Genomic DNA, 21,037 nt, shown 5'->3' with positions numbered 1-21,037 from the left:
AATGCATTGCACAGTGCTCTGAGGGGGCCTGTAATGCCTTGCACAGTGCTCTGGATGGTGGTCTGAGGAGGCCTATAATGCATTGCACAGTGCTCTAGATGGTATGAGTAGGCTTGTAATGTAGCACTGTGCTAAGCACGCTACTGTCACTGCCTTGCTTGCTGGGAGGGGAAGCACTCATCGGCTTTACAGGTGGAACTCAGAGAAAACCGGAAGTTCACATGGGCAAAACATCCCTCCTTTACATTTCCTGTCACTGATAAAAATGGAATTCATTTTTTTGTCATAGTTTGTTAATTGACAGTGATGTAGGATCATTTTTGTTTAGGTTTTCATCACTGAAAATATGCCACTGATGAAAATTGATGAAAATATTTGTCGACAAAACACTGGTCAGAACTTCCAACTCTTCATACATTTAAATAAATATAAATGAAAATGTGAAATATTTTCAGTGGACAAAAAAAATAAAATAAAATTCCAATTAAGCAATATTTCTAGTGGCAACTTAAATTGCTTAAAGATTTATGTAATAAAAATGTTTAGACCAGCCATAGATGGAACAAATTTATTTCCTGCAACCATGGGCTGCAGGAAATGGATTTGCTCGATTCCCCCATCAAAACAGACAGTGGTGACAGGGTATTCCCCCCCACCCCAGCATAAAGCCACTTTGTTCACAGTGTGGGGAAGCAGCGATTAGTGCTAGGGCTATAACAGCTGCTAGCGATAATCACATGTAAAATTCAACAGGCTGGTTGTACCCAAGTTGAATCGATCAACTTGGGTACTTTAGCCTGCCAAAGACAGTTCAAATGCTGGCCGGTTCTGCAAACAGTCTATGGCCAGCTTAAAGGGCGTTTACCTTTACAGAAAAATCTGTAAGGTGAACTTACACAAGACCACCTCAACCCCCACCCCCCCCCGTGTCACGCTGACCTGCAGTGCGACAATTTCCCGTTCTGAGCCCTGCTATAGCTGCTTCAGCTCCGGGGCTTAGAAATCCTAAATACAAACCCAGTCAGGAGGGACATTCAGGAAAATGTTTTAACTCGTCGGCGCCAACGAATCAGAACCCACGTAGCCCGTCCTCTCAGCAGGGAAGAAGGAGGAGGAGTGAATGCCAAGAGGATTTCTAAGCTGGACCCCTGAGGCGGCTATACCGGGGCTCAGAACGGGAGATCACCACACTGCAGGTCGGCAGGACTGGGGGCGGTGGGGTGTCCTGTGCAAGTCCACCTTACAGATTTTTCTGTAAAGGTGAACTTACACTTTAAGCTGCCTATACCGGATAGGCATAGAAAATGGCCATATAAAACTTACATACTCACCACTAAAAATTCAGTCTGTGTGTATATTGCACAAAACTGCTGATGGTGAATACCCAATTAAAAAAAAAAAAAAAAAATTGTTCTCACCATAGTAATTATAGAAGAAAAATAAATAACAGGTGGAGCTTAAAAGAAAAGTCAAAGCTACAAAAGGGGTTGTGTGAGGTTTAGCTGAAGTAGATCAAATAACTGAAGCCAAAACTAACCATCACCAAAGAGAAGGAGGCCACCAGGGATGGGAAATAATGAAACAAGAAATCAAATCCATCTGTACGTAATTATAGGATTAGATTAGTCATGTTGGCCTTTAACACAGTGTTAGAAAAAGGGACCAAAATGAGGAGTAAAAAAAATAAAATCAAAAAACACCACAGCAAAATCACAGAGCTAACTGACATAATCAATACACAGCAATTTACTTAATGAAAGTGAAGAGTGAGCAAATCATATAGATAATACAATGGACAGAGGACAATAAAAAAGGAGCGCAATTAGAAAACTTTAAATGGCTTTCTGTGGCATCAGTACTATATAGACCTCAATCTAAGTTGTAAATGCAATTGCTTGTCTTATAAACCTTTAAAAAAAAAAAAAAAAAAATTCACTTGCCATAGGGTCCGTTTTAAGACTATATGGTTTTACATTGTCAGGGACAAAGCAGCTAACGGGCAGCCATAAAGAAAAATGTAGCTCCACTCCAAAAACTGTTCCAGATGGTTAAGATAAAACCCTACCAGGATGCTCCTACTCTGACACATTTCACCTAACAAGTAGGCCAAATTGTAAAGATTAAGACCCCTTGTGTGTGGCAACATTTGCATAATATTGCATTTGGGGACAGGAGAGAAGCGCCAGCGTTTTGCCGATACCTGTCTGTCCATGCGAGGGCGGTGCTTACCCGCATAGGGATGCAAAGGTGGTACTTGCATCCCTGTGCAGGCAGTCCCACTCAACTGGGACACAGCCGTGTGGCTACATTAGAATAGTAAGAACCGTCATTCCCGCAGCCCCCGTTCACACTTATACATGTCAAGTGCAATTAACGGTCTCTGAAAATTTCATAAAGGGAGTTCTCTACCATTTTTTTAAAAGATTCTAGGGGTAGGGGTAAGAGGCATTGGATTTCAAATCTTAGGAGGTGCATCATCTTTGGATAGGGAGATCTTGAGCATCTAGATGTGGCTCTGCGTATACAGCCGCGGCCAAAAGTTTTGAGAATGACATTTTTTTTTCTCTACGAAGTCTGCTGCTTTACTGTTTTTAGATCTTTTTGTCAGATGTTACCATGGTATACTGAATTATAAATTACAAGCATTTCAGAAGTGTCAAAGGCTTTTACTGACAATTATGATGTTTATTGAAAGAGTCAATGTCTGCAGTGTTGATCCATTTTCAAGACCTCTGCAACTCGCCCTGGCATGCCGTCAATCCACTTCTGGGCCACAGCCATTGATGGCAGCCCTCCATTCTTGCATAAATCAATGTTTGGAGTTTGTCAGAATTCATGGGGTTTTTTGTTCACCCGCCTCTTGAGGACTGACCACAAGTTCTCAATGGGATTAAGATCTGGGGAGTTTCTTGGCTATGGACCCAAAATTTGGATGTTTTGTTCCACTCAGTTATCACTTTTGCCTTATGGCAAGGTGCTCCATCATGCTGAAGAAGGCATTGCTCCTCAAACTGCTCTTGGATGGTTGGAAGAAGTTGCTCTTGGAGGTTGTTTTTGTATCACTCTTTATTCATGGCATGAATTGTTTTAGAATGCTTTACTGTTGGTATGACACAGGACTGATGGTAGTGCTCACCTTTTCCTTCTCCGGAATTTTTTTTTTTACCCGGATGTCCCAATCAGGAAGGGGATTCAGAGAACTACTTTACCAGGTCCTCAGCAGTCCAATCCCTGTACCTTTCGCAGCATATCAGTCTGTCTGTCTCTGATGTTTTTCCTTGATAGAAGTGGCTTCTTTGCTGCCCTTCTTGACACCAGGCCATTCTCCAAAAGTCTTCTCACTGTGTGTGCCGATGTACTCACACCTGCCTGCTGCCATTCCTGAGCAAGCTCTGCACTGGTGGTGCCCCCAATCCTGCAGCTGAATCAACCGACAGTCCTGGAGCTTGCTGGACTTTCTTGGGTGCCCTGAAGCCTTCTTCACAACAATTGAACCCCTTCTCCTTGAAGTTCTTGATGATCCGATAAATGGTTGATTTAGGTGCAATCTTAGTAGCAGCAATATCCTTACTGGGGAATCCCTTTTTGTGCAAAGTAATGCACGCATTTCCATGCAGGTAACCATGGTTAACAGAGGAAGAACAATGATTTTTCAAGAACCACCCTCCTTTTAAAGCTTCCAGTCTGTTATTCTAACTCATTCAGCATTACAGTGAGATTTCCAGCCCTGTCCTCGTCAACACCGAGACCTGTGTTAACGAGAGAATCACCGGCATGTCAGATGGTCCTTTTGTGGCCAGGCTGAAATGCAGTGGAAATGTTTTTTTTTTGGGGGGGATTAAAGTGGATAGTAAAATATTTTTTTCTGCCAGTAAATGCCTTATACAGCCCACTTCCTGTTCGTCTGGTAAAAAGCCTAGATTTATCACATCATTCATGGTTCTACCTCTCAGGCTTGTTGGAGTTTACCAGGAAAGGGGGGGGTGAGTCATAAGAGGGCCAATGACAGCTGTAGAGGCGCGTGTGTGTGTGTGTAAATCCAGGAAGTGAACAGGCAGCAGCTACAGCTGCCCACAGTTAAAATGGATGCAGCCAGACTCAGTGGAGGGAGATTTTTGCTGAATATTTGGCAAGTACAGAATTATTATAATATATAATATAATATATATTTTTTGTATTATATTTTATGTAAAATAATATGCAAAGTGGTTGGAGGGAAGCTTCAGAATGGCAAAGATGTTTTAATTAAAAATTATGTGAGCAGACAGCAGCTTCTCTTTAAGTTCAATTTCATGACAAAGAAGGGCTTTGTCGTTAATTGAAGTTCATCTGATCGGTCTTCATAATATTCTGGACTATATGCAAATTTTCATCATAAAAGCGGAGGCAGCAGACTTTGTGAAAATTAAGATTTATGTCATTCGCAAATCTTTTGGCCATGGTTGTATGATTAAAGGATATTTAAAACAAGGACAGCACCACACCAAATGTTATGGCTGGTGTCCATTAAGCATTTTAGGTTTTCCCAACAGGTCCCAAAGACAAAACTAGGAGTGCTGGACTCAAATGAGGTAAAACAGCCAACAGCTAAAAAAAAAAGTTAACGATTCACCTATTAAAGTTGAACTTTGGGACACCCCCCCCCCCCATTTTAGAAAAAGCAAGAAAGGGTTATAACCCCTGTCAATTTTTTTTTTTAACCATCTGTGTCCCATTGTGGAGATTTTCCTTCACTTCCTGTCCCATAGCCAAACAGGAAGTGAGTGGAAATCCCTGCAAATTCGTGTCCCCATGGGAAGATTTCTACTTTTCCGGGGACAACCCAAAATGTGGCATTTTCTGTTAATAATGGTAAACAGGACAAATAGAGAGGTTGAATTTCCCTAAAGGGGACAGAGATAGCAATAAAAATAGATAAGTGTTCTAATCCCTCTTTACGCTGCCCATTAAAAAAATAATAATAATAATAATAATAATATGTTGCCTCTAATTATACTTTATTGGTTCTTGCATCTGATTTAGGCAACTTAGTTGCCACTGAAAAACACTTTGGCTTGCCTTTCTGACTTGTATGAGGAAATAAAATACTAGATGGACTTTGTACACCTGGTGTGGCCCCCTCTCTTCTAAATATCTTATTTTTAGTGGCACTGTTCATATATCTGTTTAATGTTTATTTGGGAAGGTCCCACAGGCAGCATTTGGACCAAGGCCCCTTTCACAGGGGACGGATCCATGATGACCCACCCCATGAACATCCGCTTGATCAACGGAGCGATCCCCGCTGAGCCGGCGGGTGACAGGGCGGTCCCGGCACACTGTACAGAGACCGCCCTGTCAGATCTCCGCTCTCCTCTATGGGGAAACGGATGAACACGGACAGTCTATCCGTGCTCATCCGATCTGCTCTGCAGACTGATAGAAAAATAGGATTTTCCTTTGCCTGCAGAATCAGACCATAGCGGAGATGGATGATACCGGGTGTCAGCGGATGTTCATCCGCCGACACCCGCTGTCCCATAGGGATGCATGCATGTCCGTATTTCATCCAAAAACGGATGGATGAAATACGGACATATGGTCCGCATGTGTGAAAGGGGCCTAAAATGCATCTGCCATAAAGGTGAAAAGCATAATTTTTCACCCGACTACTCCACTTTAGAAAGTTGGAGACCAGATGCATTAGACAAAAAATAAATAAAAATGTACATGAAAAAACAAAACATAAAAATTGGCAGCTCCTGGAACTCGTCCAGGGATGCCACCATGGAAAAATTTCTTTATCTAGTTTATGTCAACATCCAGGTTCCCACCAGTTAGGATTGTGTTGTGGATACGTTTCATTTCAGGTGGAAAGCTGCTTTAATAACTTGAAAAATATAAATACCACTAGACTGCCCTTGTGAAACTGACCAACAAATCTTCTGAAATACCAGAGTCCTGCGACCCCTCGGGGGAGAGGTTGATTCGATTCAGATGAGGGGCGGGGTGGAGTGTCCAGGGCCTGATGAGTGCTTCAGGAATCTGAAATCAACAACGGAAACTCAGCCACTAACAACTCTTGGGAGGTCTTTGGCCATAATAAAGCCCAAACTGCACAAAGGATTCTGATATCGGGAATCAATCTTCCAAATTTTCACGCTCGATTCCTCCAACCTGATCCCCCAATTAAACTGTGCTCAATGGGCGACTGTGTGTAAGGTCACTATTCGCTAAAATTCATCCTTCACAATTGCAGCATTGCAAAATTCAGTTTTGGATGATTGCAGCAACACACAATTGTCTAGAGATCACAGCAAACCAAACCGGAGGAGCAGGCCTGAGCAATTTACATCGCAGGAATCTATGCACTTACAAAAACTAAATACAGTGGGGAAAATGGCGATTTGACCCCCCTGCAGATTTTGTACGTTTGCCCACAAAGAAATGAAAGGTCCATCATTTTTATCATAGGTGTATTTTATATGATAGAGACAGAACATCAATCAAAAATCTAGAAGAAAAAACAAAACAAAAACAAAACAAAAAAAACCACACACACAGGTTATAAATTGAGTTGCAGTTCAGCGAGTAAAATAAGTATTTGATCCCCAAGCACAAACACGACTTAGTTGGTGGAAAAACCCTTGTTGGTAAGCTCAGAGGTCGGACGTTTCTTGTAGTTGATGATCAGGTTTGCACACATCTCAGGAGGGATTTTGGTCCACTCTTCTTTTACAGATCTATTCAAATCATTCCCCTCATCTATTACCTTTTGTATCACCAACCCCTCCCTTTAGAATGTAAGCTCTACGATCAGGGCCCTCCTGTCCCTTCTGTATTTTACTGCAAATTGTGCTGTCCTCCCCTCTACGTTGTAAAGCGCTGCGTAAACTGTTGGCACTATATAAAATTGTGAATAATAATAATTCAAAATCCTTAAGGTTTCTTGGCAACTCGAAGTTTCAGCTCCCTCCATAAATTTCCTATAGGATTAAGGCCTGGTGACTGGCTAGGCCACTCCACGACCTTAATGCGCTTCGAGCCACTCCTTTGTTGCATGTTTTGGGTCATCGTCATGCTGGAAGACCCATCCACGACCCATTTTCACTGTTCTGACTGAGGGAAGAAGGTTCTCATCCAAGAGTTTACAATACAGTGGTGTGAAAAAGTGTTTGCCCCCTTCCTCATTTCCTGTTCCTTTGCATGTTTGTCACACTTAAGTGTTTCGGAACATCAAACCAATTTAAACAATAGTCAAGGACAACACAAGTAAACACAAAATGCAATTTGTAAATGAAGGTGTTTATTATTAAAGGTGAAAAAAAATCCAAACCATCATGGCCCTGTGTGAAAAAGTGATTGCCCCCTAAACCTAATAACTGGTTGGGCCACCCTTAGCAGAAACAACTGCAACCAAGCGTTTGCGATAACGTGCAATGAGGCTTTTACAGCGTCCTGGAGGAATTTTGGCCCACTCATCTTTGCAGAATTGTCCTAATTCAGTTACATTAGAGGGTTTTCGAGCATGAACGGCCTTTTTAAGGTCATACCACAACATCTCAATAGGATTCAGGTCAGGACTTTGGCTAGGCCACTCCAAAGTCTTCATTTTGTTTTTCTTCAGCCATTCGGTGGTGGACTTGGTGTGTTTAGGATCATTGTCCTGCTGCAGAACCCAAGTTCGTTTCAGCTTGAGTACACGAACAGATGGTCGGACATTCTCCTTCAGGATCTCTTGGTAGACAGCAGAATTCATAGTTCCTTTTATCACGGCAAGTCTTCCAGGTCCTGAAGCAGCAAAACAGCCCCAGACCATCACACTACCACCACCATATTTTACTGTTGGTATAATGTTCTTTTTATGAAATGCAGTGTTCCTTCTACGCCAGATATACTTGGACACACACCTTCCAAGGAGTTCCACTTTTGTCTCATCGGTCCACAGAATGTTGTCCCAAAAGTCTTGGGGATCATCAAGATGTGTTGTGGAGAAATTGAGACGAGCTTTGATGTTCTTTTTGCTCAGCAGTGGTTTTCTCCTTGGAACTCTGCCATGCAGGCCATTTTTGCCCAGTCTTTTCCTGATGGTGGAGGCATGAACGCTGACCTTAACTGAGGCAAGTGAGGCCTGCAGTTCCTTGGACGTTGTTGTGGGGTCTTTTGTGACCTCTTGGATGAGTCGTCGCTGCACTCTTGGGGTAATTTTGGGCAGCCGGCCACTCCTGGGAAGGTTCACCACTGTTCCATGTCTTCGCCATTTGTGGATAATGGCTCTCACTGTGGTTCGCTGGATTCCCAAAGCTTTGGAAATGGCTTTATAACCCTTTCCAGACTGATAGATCTCAATTACTTTCTTTCTTAATTGTTCCTGAATTTCTTTGGGTCTCGGCATGATGTGTAGCTTTTCAGGATCTTCTGGTGGACCTTACTGTGTCAAGCAGCTCCTATTTAAGTGATGCCTTGATTGTGAACAGGTGTGGCAATAATCAGGCCTGGGTGTGGCTAGAGAAATTGAACTCAGGTGTGGACAACCACAGTTATAGTATGTTTTAACAAGGGGGCAATCACTTTTTCACACAGGGCCATGATGGTTTGGATTTTTTTTCACCTTTAATAATAAACACCTTCATTTACAAATTGCATTTTGTGTTTACTTGTGTTGTCCTTGACTATTGTTTAAATTGGTTTGATGTTCCGAAACACTTAAGTGTGACAAACATGCAAAGGAACAGGAAATGAGGAAGGGGGCAAACACTTTTTCACACCACTGTACATGGCCATATCCATTGGCCCCTCAATGCAGCAAAGTCAGCCTGTACCTTTAGCAGAGAAACAGCCCCAAAGCATAATGTTTCCACCTCCGTGCTTGACTGTAGGGATGATGTTCTTAGAGTCATAGTCAGCATTTTTCTTCCTCCAAACACGGCAAGTCGAGTTAATGCCAAAGAGCTCAATTTTGGTCTCATCTGACCACAGCACTTTCTCCCAATCCTTCTCTGAATCATTTAGATGTTCTTGGAAAACTTCAGACTGGCCTGTGCGTGCGCCCTCTTGGGGGGGGGGGGGGCTGATCCCTCACTTTTCTCATGATCATCCTCACCCCATGAGGCAAAATGTTGCATGGAGCTCCAGACCGAGGGCGACTGAAGGTTATTTTGTATTTCTTCCATTTGTGAATAATCGCTCCAACAGTTGTCTACTCACCAAGCTTATTGCTGATGGTCTTGTAGCCCATTCCAGTCTTGTGCAGGTCTACAATCATGCCCCCGACGTCATTTGACAGCTCTTTGGTCTTGCCCACGATGGTGAGCTTTGAATGCAAGAAAGATTCTGCGGACAGGTGTCTTTTATACACATAACGAGTTGTCGTTAGGAGACCCTTCTTACATTGACAGCTAGGGGTGCAACGAATCGTCACCGATCCGTGATCCGAACGGGTCAACCCGCTCGGATCGGCACATGCCACGATCCGGAGCGCTCCGTGGTCTCGGCCTTAGGAAAGGCCGCAGCTTCGGCCTAGCTCCGAAGCTGCGGCCATGTTTCTACACCCAGGCTGTTTACACTTGTTCCTCTCTCCCCTCTCTGTACTAACCTGTACAGTGGAGGGGAGAGATCCTGAGATGGAAGCAGCCATCCCTCCATACCCTGCAGTACGACAATACTCTGCCGTGCCCAGCCAATACCGTGCCGTGCCCAGCCAATACCGTGCCGTGCCCAGCCAATACCGTGCCGTGCCCAGCCAATACTCTGCCAATATTACAGTGGGGGAGATTGTGCATATTACAGTGGGGACTATATGGTGGTGGAATTTTCACAGGTTTTTGCAGATTCAATTATTTGCGGATCCGAAAAATGATCCGATCCGTGACTCTGATCCGAGGAACGATCCGATCCGTGAGTTTTTTGATCCGTTGCACCCCTATTGACAGCACTAATCTGTGTACCACATACTATAGCCAGTGGGAGCCAGAATTTTTATTGGTTGGTAGGAGATCAAATACTTATTTTACTCCCTGAACTGCAACTCAATTTATAACATTTGTTTCATGTGCGTTTTTTTTTCTGGATTTTTGGATGATATTCTGTCTCTATCATTTAAAATACACCTATGATAAAAAAAATGATAGACCCTTCATTTCTTTGCAAGTGGGCAAACTTACAAAACCTGCAGGGGGATCAAATAATTATTTCCCCCACTGTATGTGAGCTAGTGTCACTCATGCAGTTTGGGCTTAAAATGCCTTCTTGCATTTAACTGGTAAGGCTTCACCATCAGTAAGAAAAAAAAAAGGGAGCTCTGACTGAAAAACAAAGTTAAGCGATTTGGCCAATAAGAATGAATGAAAAACAGAGATAAAACTGAAACAAAGACAAGTAAAGTGAACTATACACAGCAAAACAGGTATTGAGAAAAGAAAAAAAAAAAAAAAAAAAAAAGGGAAGGAGTAGTGAGGTTATACAACATAATTTAAATGCGGCAAACCAGACCATTTTATGTCACGTGGGCACTTGCTTACGCAGAAGGATTTAGAGGTCACCTAATAAATATGTATATACTAGATCAATACAAGCATTTGGCGAGGGAACCTTTTTTTTTTTAAATCACAAGGACAGTAACAAAAAAAGGCCAGGAGGACATATTTGACCATTTCCTAAGGAGGTTGTTTGTTATGGTATAGTAAGCTATGGAATACAGGCAGTCCCCGGGTTACAAACAAGATCAGGTTTTGTAGGTTTGTTCTTAAGTTGAATTTGTATGCAACTTAAGAGAAATTTGTTGATTTTCTTACAGCCAATGTTATCCAAAATTATAAAAAGAAAAAGATGTAAACCTCAACTGAAATGACATTTTGGTTTGCAAAAGCACTATGGGGTTTGATTTACCAAAACCGGAGAGAGTGCAAAAATCTGGTGCAGCTGTGCATGGTATTCAAATCAGCTTCTAACTTCAGCTTGTTCAATTAAGTGGGGTACACACTATTAGAGAATGGGGGTGAACGATCGTCTGATTTTCCTTTTTTCATTGCAAGTCTGACCCGAGTAAGGAAATGTATGAAAATTCTCGTATAACAAAAATTTTTTTTTGTGGTTTCTGATCATGCGCAGTCTCTCTTCAGATTTATTTCCGACGATAAAATGGAAAAAAAAAAAAAAACAGTACACGGTGAACAAAAATCTGTTCTGTTCCTGTATAAAAAAAAATAAAAATAAAATATTGTAGTGTTTGTACCTTTGGTTCAGAAGGTTGGAATCGACTGTCGAAAGTTGTGTATACATTATCAGAAAATCATACGATCGTTACTCGGACAAAAATTATTTTTATAGTGTGTACGAGCATTTAAAGTAAAACTATAGGCAAAACTCCCCCCCATTTTGGATAGAGTAATGGAGGGTTAGAACCTCTGTAAGGTCTATTTTTGCTAACTGTGTCCCATTGTGGAGATTTCCCTTCACTTCCTGTCCCATAGCCAAACAGGAAGTGAGAGGAAATCCCTGCAAATTAAGGGAATTCCTTGGGGACCCCCTGGTCACCAGAACTAGTGTCCCCCTTGCTAGAATTTCCCTCTATTACTTTTCTGGGGACAACCCAAAATTTGGGAATTTCTTTTTCCTTTCACTTTTAATGGTAAAACAGGAAAAGATAGAGAGGGTGAATCTCCCTAAAGGGGGCAAAGACAGCAACAAAACCTGACAAGTGTTCTAATCCCCCTCTACTCCATCCAAAACTTAAAAATAAAACTAAAATAAAAAAGTTTTGCCTTTAGTTATACTTTAAACTTGTATGCACAGCTGCATCAGATTTTGCACTCAAGTTTTAGTAAATCAATCCCTATGTGTCAAACAACTGCCATTTTTTTTTTAAAGCGCAACTCCACTTGTTGAGAAAAAATAAAATAAACACATTCCCCTCTGGGTGATCTATGTACATTGCAGGGACTTTAACAACCTTTGTAGCAGATTCCTACCTTTTGTTATTCTGAAGAAATAGCCATTTGTCCATGAGGAAAGCAAATGTGAGTCGTTTTATAATTATCAATGAGCTGCTGCACATGCAGGGCTCTAATTTGGAAAATGGCAGGGTCTGCATCACTTAAAGACATGATTTAACTTTGGGCGTAGCTCACCGAAAATGACATTGTTGTTGCAGGGGATGCCCAATATCTGACTCATAACTTGGCTCAGATTTCTGGAAAAACCAATGAGCCAATCACTCAAGCAGGAAATGACATATCTAGAGGGAATGCCATATACCACCTGTGTACAGAACACCTTCAGGTGGCTATTTTACATTATACAGAAAAATCACTGCACTGCAGAATGAAAAGGAAAGGACATTTTTAAGAAAGTTCAATTGCAACATGACTTCAGTGTCAATTGTATACACTTAATTTTTTTTATCTTCTTGTTAATACTTATAACTTTTTTTGCCAATTTTTTTTCCCACAAAAGTGGAGTTACCCTTTAAATAACATTTGTTTACACCTTTTTTCATTCTTTGCTGCATCTTAGTACTACTAATACTCTGCAGCCACTTCCTGTCTACATACTTCATGTACTTCAGTGATGCCTGCATGGCAATTCTCAGGGTGGGTTTCCTGATGGTAACAGTAGACCATGCCTGTTAACGCGTGTTGGAACAGCTGCTTGTAGTCCCCATCAGAAGCCTGTGTGACGGGGTGACAAATCCAGAACACAATTGGAAAGTGCATCAAAAATTAAATTTAATGAAAGCGGCATATTATAAAAAAACAAAAACAAACACTGAAAAATGATATTAACAGGTTAAATCTTATATGGAATTTCAGTGATTGGGCTACTTTAAGATCGTCTAATGTTTTTATCCAGAGAAAAGGATCCAACTACTTTGTGGGATTAGGAAAGCATTTTTTTTTTTGCTTATGAGTCACCATGGCCAGAGGTGGAACCTGATGGAATTAGTGTTTATTCTTTATTATTTTTTATATTATTTGTGTTTATGGTACTAAATTCTGAATTCCTACTTGAGAATCTTGTGACTAAATCCAGCAAAATCACTCTAAAGCAGAGCCCCACCTAAAAGGCAAAGCTCCGCTCAATATGCCCCACTCTTCCCCCCCCCCCCCCCCATGGGGCCAGGTGCCTGCTCCCACTACTTCCCCCGCAGGCACGCGGCTTCACTTCTGGTTTTCTTAGTGGAGATGGCAGCTAAAGCACACAGCCGATTGAAAAATCGGTTCAGGTGAAGACCCCGCTGGATCCCTGGACAGGCAAGTGTCCTAATATTACCCAATATTAAAAGTCTACAGTCTACAGCTACAGTATTTGTGACTGCTGACGTAATTTTTTCTGCCTGGAGCCCCGCTTTAATGGTTACCAATATTTTAGTCTTTTTTTTTCTTCTTGCATTTACCTTTTTTTTTTTTAAAGCAAAATGCAACATGGGAGTGTGACAAACTATATGGGATATAAACGAGCAAAAAATAAATAAAATGTGGAAATCATGGGAGAGATTATAAATTAAGAGGAAGTAAAGTCTTCCTCTTTAATTGCACCTACAGGTAAGCCTATAATAAGGTTCATCTGTAGGTACTGTAAAAAGCTTGTGCCATTTCTTCAGGGCCCGTGCTGTGACTGGCAGCACCTGTGGGAGTGTGGCCAATCACAGCGCCGCAGCCCACAAGCATGGAAGTAACTCTGGGAAACTTGTCGGCCGCGTGAGCGGTGTGTCGGCACCGATCCAGGGCATCAGTCTAAGGCAAGTGCGATGCATACCAGCTCATTATGCCCTTGTCTTGCGTTTTTTTTTTTTTTGGGAGGTTTACAACCTCTTTAAATCACATTTTAGTAGGAAAATTTTGTGGGAAGCCCCCCCAAATCCCTATACTTCCCTACAGTAGAACTTGCTTTGTTTACATCCCTCACCAGCTTATTGTTCCAATGCTTCCAGCCTCTAAAAAGCCGAAATGCGCATGCACAGATGTCAGGTCAATAAGCCAGTAGAGGGATGTTAAACCATGCCACAGGTCTCAGAGCCAGATCTATGCAAGCATAGGGATTTGGGGAAGGAAGTAAATAATGTTGGATTATTTCTTAAGGCCCCTTTCACACTGGGGTGGTTTTCAGGCACTACAGCGCTAAAAATAGCGCCTGAAAAAAAAAAGGGTCCCTTTCACTCCAGTGTAAGAGCCGGAGGGCTTTCACACTGGAGCGGTGTGCTAGCAGGACGGTGAAAAAAGTCCTGCTAGCCGCATCTTTGGAGCGGTGTATTCACCGCTCCTACCCAATGAAATCAATGGGGCAGCGTGGCTATACCCTTTAACCCTTTTACGGCCGCTAGCGGGGGTTAAAACCACCTCACTAGTGGTCGCCGCTAAAGATAGTGGCGCTTTACCGCCGACGCCCGCACCGCCCCAGTGTGGAAGGGGCTTAAAGCAACTCTAAAATAAAAACAAAGTCTCATCTGCAAAGAAGACATTGAATGCTCCCTTCTTCCACTTAGCTCATGATGCTACCACTCCCTGCTGTACTGAAGAATATTTTGATTCTGACACTTCCAGAAGTGTTGAGACACAGTGGCGAAGGGGTTGGTAGACTAAACCACTGTGTAAAAAGGGACCATGACATGGATATCTCTGGAAGTGACAGATTCTAAAGCCTAGAGCACACTACTAGTGTAGTAGACAGCTCAGGTCGGAGCCACTGTACTAACAATCCAATGTTTGTACAGCGATCTCCCCTGCTGTGCTGTTGTGTTCTGACAGGGGGAAGGCCCCCACTGCCAGGATACTCCTGTCAGTGCGCTCAGCCATTAGCTGAGAGTGATGAACGGGAGCCGGTCGGCAGACTGTTTTCGGAAGTGACCCTTTGAGAGAAGCTGGCTGTGACATACACGGGCCAGAATGTACTAGGCTTAAGGTTCTAGGTTCTTAAGTATATGTAAAATGTAATTTTTTTTAAAATGAGCCATTTCAGAGGACCCAGTGCTCCATGACAAATTTGGACAGAGGTTTAGAAAGTTTTCAGTATTGCCACATTGAAATCAGTCGCATTAACAATGGCTGTAAATAGTAGAAATGGAAAGTGGAGCTGGCAATCACCTGCTGTACTTGGATTTGCTCGGACTGGTTCTGCTGTTGGACACTCGTGGTGACGGGACAAGCCAGTTCCAGCAGTGATCCTGCCGCCTCCGTGCTGTCGGTGTAAATGCAGTTGGCTCCCTGCTGATACACCATGGTGCTCGGAGGCTGATGAAACTCCTGCAGAGCATCCGGCCCTTTTGCAGCCAGGGAATCCAGGAACTCTTTCATCCTGTGTTGCGGGACCGTCCGGGCCTTCATGCGGACATATTCTTCAAACGAAATGATGTTTTCCAAGGAATTATTCATAGCTCACAGATAGGTCCTGAAATCAGGAGGAAATGGGCAACAATTAAACATCCCACAAATAGATTTTTTTTGCACGGACTAAAAAAAGTTATCTCACAAGTATTGGCTTTCTGAAAAAAAGCCAATGATACCAATTACTATTCTAGCACTGAAACTGCTGTTACTACTGGCAGTCAACACAATCCTTTCTATTGCTTTCATTGGATTGGAGGCATGGGTTCCCCCACTTAATCACCCTGCTGTAGACTGAACCTCCCCCACCGACCCAAACAGCAGCTCCAAGGCTGCCATGGGTTTTCCAATGCATTACCAAGGCTGCGCTGCATTGGAAATCAATAGGTACCTGAGGGTGGGCTATGATGTCTAGCAACCGTACAGATGAGCCTGTGATCTGCCCGTCCATACTTGGAAAATGGCAGACTGGCAAGTTTTCAAACACGATCTCTCCGTCGCCCCTGCCCCATATCAATCAGCAACCCTCGGCGCTTGATAAAAAATAAAAAAGGATTCTGTGTTCTACCTGTATTCGCACAAGTCTCCTCCAAGGCCATTTTTTTTTTGTATAACGTGAACAATTTTACGCAGTGAGAATCACGATCTTTTTAGTCCAAGCAAAAAAATAAATAAATTGCGATTCTCATCTTGGCCATAATCGTGATAGAGAGAATATTATAAATGAGATAGAGATGATAGAGATAATTTTTATTGTTTTCACTGTGCCAGAGAAAAAAAAAATAAAGAAATAAAAAAAAAAATTTAACCCCATTATGTTACAAAACGTCTTAGGCCTGGTTTACACCTGTGTGTTTTTTTGGTGCTTTTTGCAGAAACGCACTACAGTTCATTTAACACAGTTTCCTATGGGACACGTTCACATCTGTGCTTTTTACAGCCGCAGATTATTTGGTCAGGGTCAGGGTCAGGGTCAGGGTCAGGGTCAGGGTCAGGGTCCCCCCCCCCCCCCCCCCCCACTCAAAACAGTGATTTTTTTGGTTCAATATACTTCAATGGAGAAGCTACGGAAAAGCATGTAGTGAGCTTTTGCAGCAATTTGTGTTTTTTAATATGCCCAAAAAATAAATAAAAATAAAATAAAAATATATAAATGCAAAGAAACGCAAATTGTAGCAAAATTGCGCAGCAAAAAGCACTGCAGAAACAGATCAAAAGCAAGCTGCATTAGGTGTGTACCGAGCCATATACTGGCCACGCCAATCAATTTTCAGATGAGAATATTCATCCGAAAAATCTTTGTACATTCGCTGAATGAAAGAATGTGGTTTGAAATTCTCACTTGTTTTTAACATTATGTTCTAAAATTAATGTAATTTCGTAACGAAAACCAAAATACACTGTCTGAAAATTCCTTTGAGAAGAAGTTTAGATCTCCCTTCCACCTTTCATGTCTCACCCCTAGTTAAAATTGGGGAAAAAAATAAATAAAAATAAAAAAGGCATGCCAACAGTCAAAAGATCAGATGTCTTTCAAGACTACAAAAAAACAACAAAAAAAACAAAAAAAAAACAAACAAAAAAAAAACACCAAGTACAGTCCGTGATCTTTTTTTGCATTTGCACCAACATTCCAGTTTTCAGCTTTTGGGGTGTAAATCCGGCTACAGATGGTTTGAATCTCGGCTGCTTCAGCTATGTATGGGTGGGCTGAATGTACCCAAAACTGATCAACTTGGGTACAACCAGCATTTCGTAATTTCAGGACACGATTATTGCCAGCAGTGGGTTACGATCAGTCAAGTTGAATCGTTCAGGAGAGGTTGTAAAAACTTCCAAACAGCATGACAAATGATCAGCCCCCCCCCCCTCCCCCGAGATTTACAGACAGTTTTAACAATCACATTTTTTTTTTTTTTTTTTACAAACTGTTCCCAAATTTACTGACGGTTGGCAACCCTGGTAGGAACATCATTTCATATCCAGGAGTGACCTGGAGACATAGTGGCCTTCTGCTGAACTCCCGGCTCACTGGTAACCCTCCCCCCTCCGTCAGGGAATTCCCTTCCTACAAAAGCGTTGGGGCTGCTGGGAGCGAGCCTGCGTGACATACGGGAACTTTGCTACTACAATGGAGGCTCGTGCACAAAGCCGCTCTGTGGAGGGGAGAGAAAGACGATCCAGGAACATGTGCACACAGCCAAGTATTTCCCAGCATGGCACATCTTTTATGTAGCATATGCAGCTCCAGTACAGAGAATCAAGAACTCCTATTAGAATAGTATGAGCAAGATGACTTCTACTCCTTGTGCTGCAACATTACCTTGTCTGCAGTACAATTTCTCAATATGGCAAGATAGAAGTCCATTGTGTACTTCTACCGAACGATTAAAAAGGTATTTTTTTTCCTAGTACTACTATCACTGGCCACTTGCATAATAATCTTCCAATGACCAATTGTGTTAAAGCAATTCCGTTGTGTGGTTGGGGGAAACAAACCAAAAAAACAAAAAAAACAAAACAAAAACACAACACACAAACACACGTAAAATATGCAACACTATATAGGGGACATGCTCCTCCCTTCACAAAACTCTACCCATGCACTGTATGCATAAGGCTGGGTTCACACTGTAGCGATGCGGGAACCCGCCGCGGATTTGCACACACTGCCCTATGCGAACTGCTGGGAGTGTCAGTGAAATGTTAATGACACCCCCAGATCAGTTCGCATATCGCAGTGCGATCTGCAAACTCGGACAGGAATCGGATCGCATGGTGTGAACACCCATGCGATCCGATTCTGCTGCGGACCAAAAAAAGGGTCCTGTGCGAGTTTGGGGCAGGTGCGATGCGAATTCAGCCATACTATCTGTATGGCTGAACTCGCATCGCACAGAGATCAGATGTGATTTGCACTGAAGTGCGGTGCGAATCACATCCGGTTTTTGTAGCCGCAGCAGTGTGAACCCAGCCTAAAGGTAAAAAAAAAAAAAAAACCTTCAGTGTGCAGACCCCCCCCCCCCCCAATGCTTACCAGAGCCCAATCCCGATCCTGTGATGTGCACAAGAGCGCCTGCTCTCCTGGGTCTCTGCTTCATTGGCTGAGACAGCAGGGGGAGCCAGGGCTCAACATATCCCAGGTCGACTAGAATGTGCGTCCTATTGCCTGACGCCCCAGACATGCAGTTACAGATGCAGGCAGTTGGTTGCCAACTGCGCAGTTAGCTAGTTCTGGGAGGGAGTCTATTGATGCCCTCCCAGAACCCTGCCCCCCCTCGGCCTGCACATGTATTGGGCACGCTATGTGAAAATGAAAATGTCATATGGGTACAGTGTTGCATGACCGCACAATTGTCAAAGTACTACAGCGCTGAAAACTGAGGGAAGGGGGTGAAAGTGCCCAGTATACACACACACACACACACACACTATTCTGGGAAAAATTAGAATCACGATTCTTTTGCTTAGAATGAAGATCACGATTCTCAAAAAACAGTTTTATTTGAAAAATTTACAGGCAGGGTATCGCAGAGTATCATAAGGAAGGGTATTGGCAGGGTATTGCTAGAGTATTGGCAGGGTATTGCTGGGTACTGCAGGGATGGCTGCTTCCATCTCTGGATCTCTCCCCTCCACTGTACAGATTAGTACAGAGGGGGAGAGAGGAACCGGCGTCATGACAAGACGCCAGTTTGTTTACAAGCGATCGCTCCGTCGGAGAGATCACAGTGTAAACAGCCTGGGTGTAGAAAGATGGCCGCTGCTTCGGAGCTAGGCGGAAGCCGCGGCCTTTCCTAAGGCCGAGACTGCGGATCGCGGCATGTGCCGATCCGAGCGGGGTGACCCGTTCGGATCGGTGACGATCCGTTGCACCCCTACTACTGTGTATAGCAGTGCGCACTCACACTGCCGTTTCCAGGCCACTGTACCCGCCCACAACCAGGCAGCAGCACGCCACATCGCACGCTCCAATGACTGACGTCAGTTCCGGTGGCTGACGTCAGTTCCGATATCCGCCATTTGCGTTCCACACTGGTTACGGGGAACCGGCGGCACTAAAAGAAAATCGCGGGTCAGCCAGAACTTAGATTGCGTGGGGGGTGAATCGCGATCATTTCGCGATTAATCGCGCACCTCTAACACACACACACACACACACACACACACACACACACACCCCCCAGTAGAGAGAGTCGGGTGTATAAAAAAAATATTCATTTTTTATTTAACCACTTTCAGACCGGACCATTTTGCTGGTAAATGACCAGAGGTCTTTTTACACTTTGGCACTGCGCTGCTTTAACTGGTAATTGCGCGGTCATGCAATGTTGTACCCAAACAAAATTTGCGTCCTTTTCTTCCCACAAATAGAGCTTTCTTTTGATGGTATTTGATTGCCTCTGCGATTTTTATTTTTTGCGATATAAACGTAAAAAGACCGCAAATTTTGAAAAAAAATGATATTTTCTACTTTTTGTTATTAGAAAAATCCAATAAACTCAATTTTAGTCATACATTTAGGCCAAAATGTATTCAGCCACATGTCTTTGGTAAAAAAAAAGTCAATAATTGTATATTTATTGGTTTGCGCAAAAGTTGTCACATCTACAAACTAAGGTACGTTTTCTGCAATTTACGCAGCTTTTAGTTTACGACTGCCTATCTCATTTCTTGAGGTGCTAAAATGGCAGGGCAGTACAAAACCCCCCCAAATGACCCCATTTTGGAAAGTAGACCCCCTAAGGAAATTGATAAGAGGCATGTTGAGCCCATTGAATATTTTATTTTTTTGCCTCAAGCGATTGAATAATGACAAAAAAAAAAATTTTTTTTTTTTTTTACACAAAGTTGTCACTAAATGATATATTGCTCACACATGCTATGGGCGTATGTGAAATAACACCCCAAAATAAATTCTGCTGCTTCTCCTGAGTACGGGGATACCACATATGTGGGACTTTTTGGGAGCCTAGCCGCGTACGGGGCCCCGAAAACCAAGCACCGCCTTCAGGCTTTCTAAGGGCGTACATTTTTGAGTTCACTTCTCACTACCTATTACAGTTTTGAAGGCCATAAAATGCCAAGATGGCACAAAACCCCCACAAATGACCCCATTTTAGAAAGTAGACACCCCAAGCTATTTGCTGAGAGGCATGTTGAGTTCATGGAATATTTTATATTTTGCCACAAGTTGCGGGAAAATTACAAACTTTTTTTTTTTTTTTTTTTTTTCACAAAGTTGTCACTAAATGATATATTGCTCACACATGCCATGGGCATATGTGAAATGACACCCCAAAATAAATTCTGCTGCTTCTCCTGAGTACGGGGATACCACATATGTGGGACTTTTTGGGAGCCTAGCCGCGTACGGGGCCCCGAAAACCAAGCACCGCCTTCAGGCTTTCTAAGGGCGTTACAGTTTTGAAGGCCATAAAATGCCAAGATGGCACAAACCCCCCCCAAATGACCCCATTTTGGAAAGTAGACACCCCTAAATTTAGGGGTACACTAGTGAGACTAGGTAATAAATGGCGGGTGCCCTGAAACTATAAAAAAATAACTAACCAACCAGCGTCACCTGTAACAGTTATATGGTGATCACTGGTGAAAGGGTTAACTAGGGGGCAATCAGGGGGCTTTATGCGGTAGTATATGGGGGTCCCTGGCGCTATAAAAAGCTGCGGCGAACCTAAATACCTACCTGCCTAACTAGCGTCACCTGTGACACTAAT

General features: G+C 42.9%; 1 protein-coding gene across 6 annotated transcripts in view; it reads right to left on the bottom strand.

Annotated features, from left to right (window-relative positions):
• Nucleotides 1-21,037, bottom strand: part of QRICH1 (glutamine rich 1) — a 78,891-nt gene that overhangs the window by 34,415 nt on the left and 23,439 nt on the right. The window contains exons 2-4 of one of the 6 annotated variants that reach the window (XM_077451666.1): nt 15,060-15,363; nt 12,531-12,647; nt 5,899-6,024 (exon numbers count right to left, since the gene is read on the bottom strand). In XM_077451666.1, the coding sequence (XP_077307792.1) occupies nt 5,899-6,024; nt 12,531-12,647; nt 15,060-15,347 (531 nt within the window). In that variant the 5' untranslated portion in view covers nt 15,348-15,363. The remainder of the gene's footprint in view (nt 1-5,898; nt 6,025-12,530; nt 12,648-15,059; nt 15,364-21,037) is intronic. The other 5 variants (XM_077451667.1, XM_077451668.1, XM_077451670.1 and 2 more) reach the window with 5 other exon arrangements.

The sequence above is a fragment of the Lithobates pipiens genome, unplaced genomic scaffold (assembly GCF_037356315.1).
Source record: "Lithobates pipiens isolate NorthernLeopardFrog02 unplaced genomic scaffold, aLitPip1_a1.2 Scaffold_23, whole genome shotgun sequence".
Lineage (NCBI taxonomy): Eukaryota > Metazoa > Chordata > Amphibia > Anura > Ranidae > Lithobates > Lithobates pipiens.
This window is presented reverse-complemented; position numbering and strand designations above follow the sequence as displayed.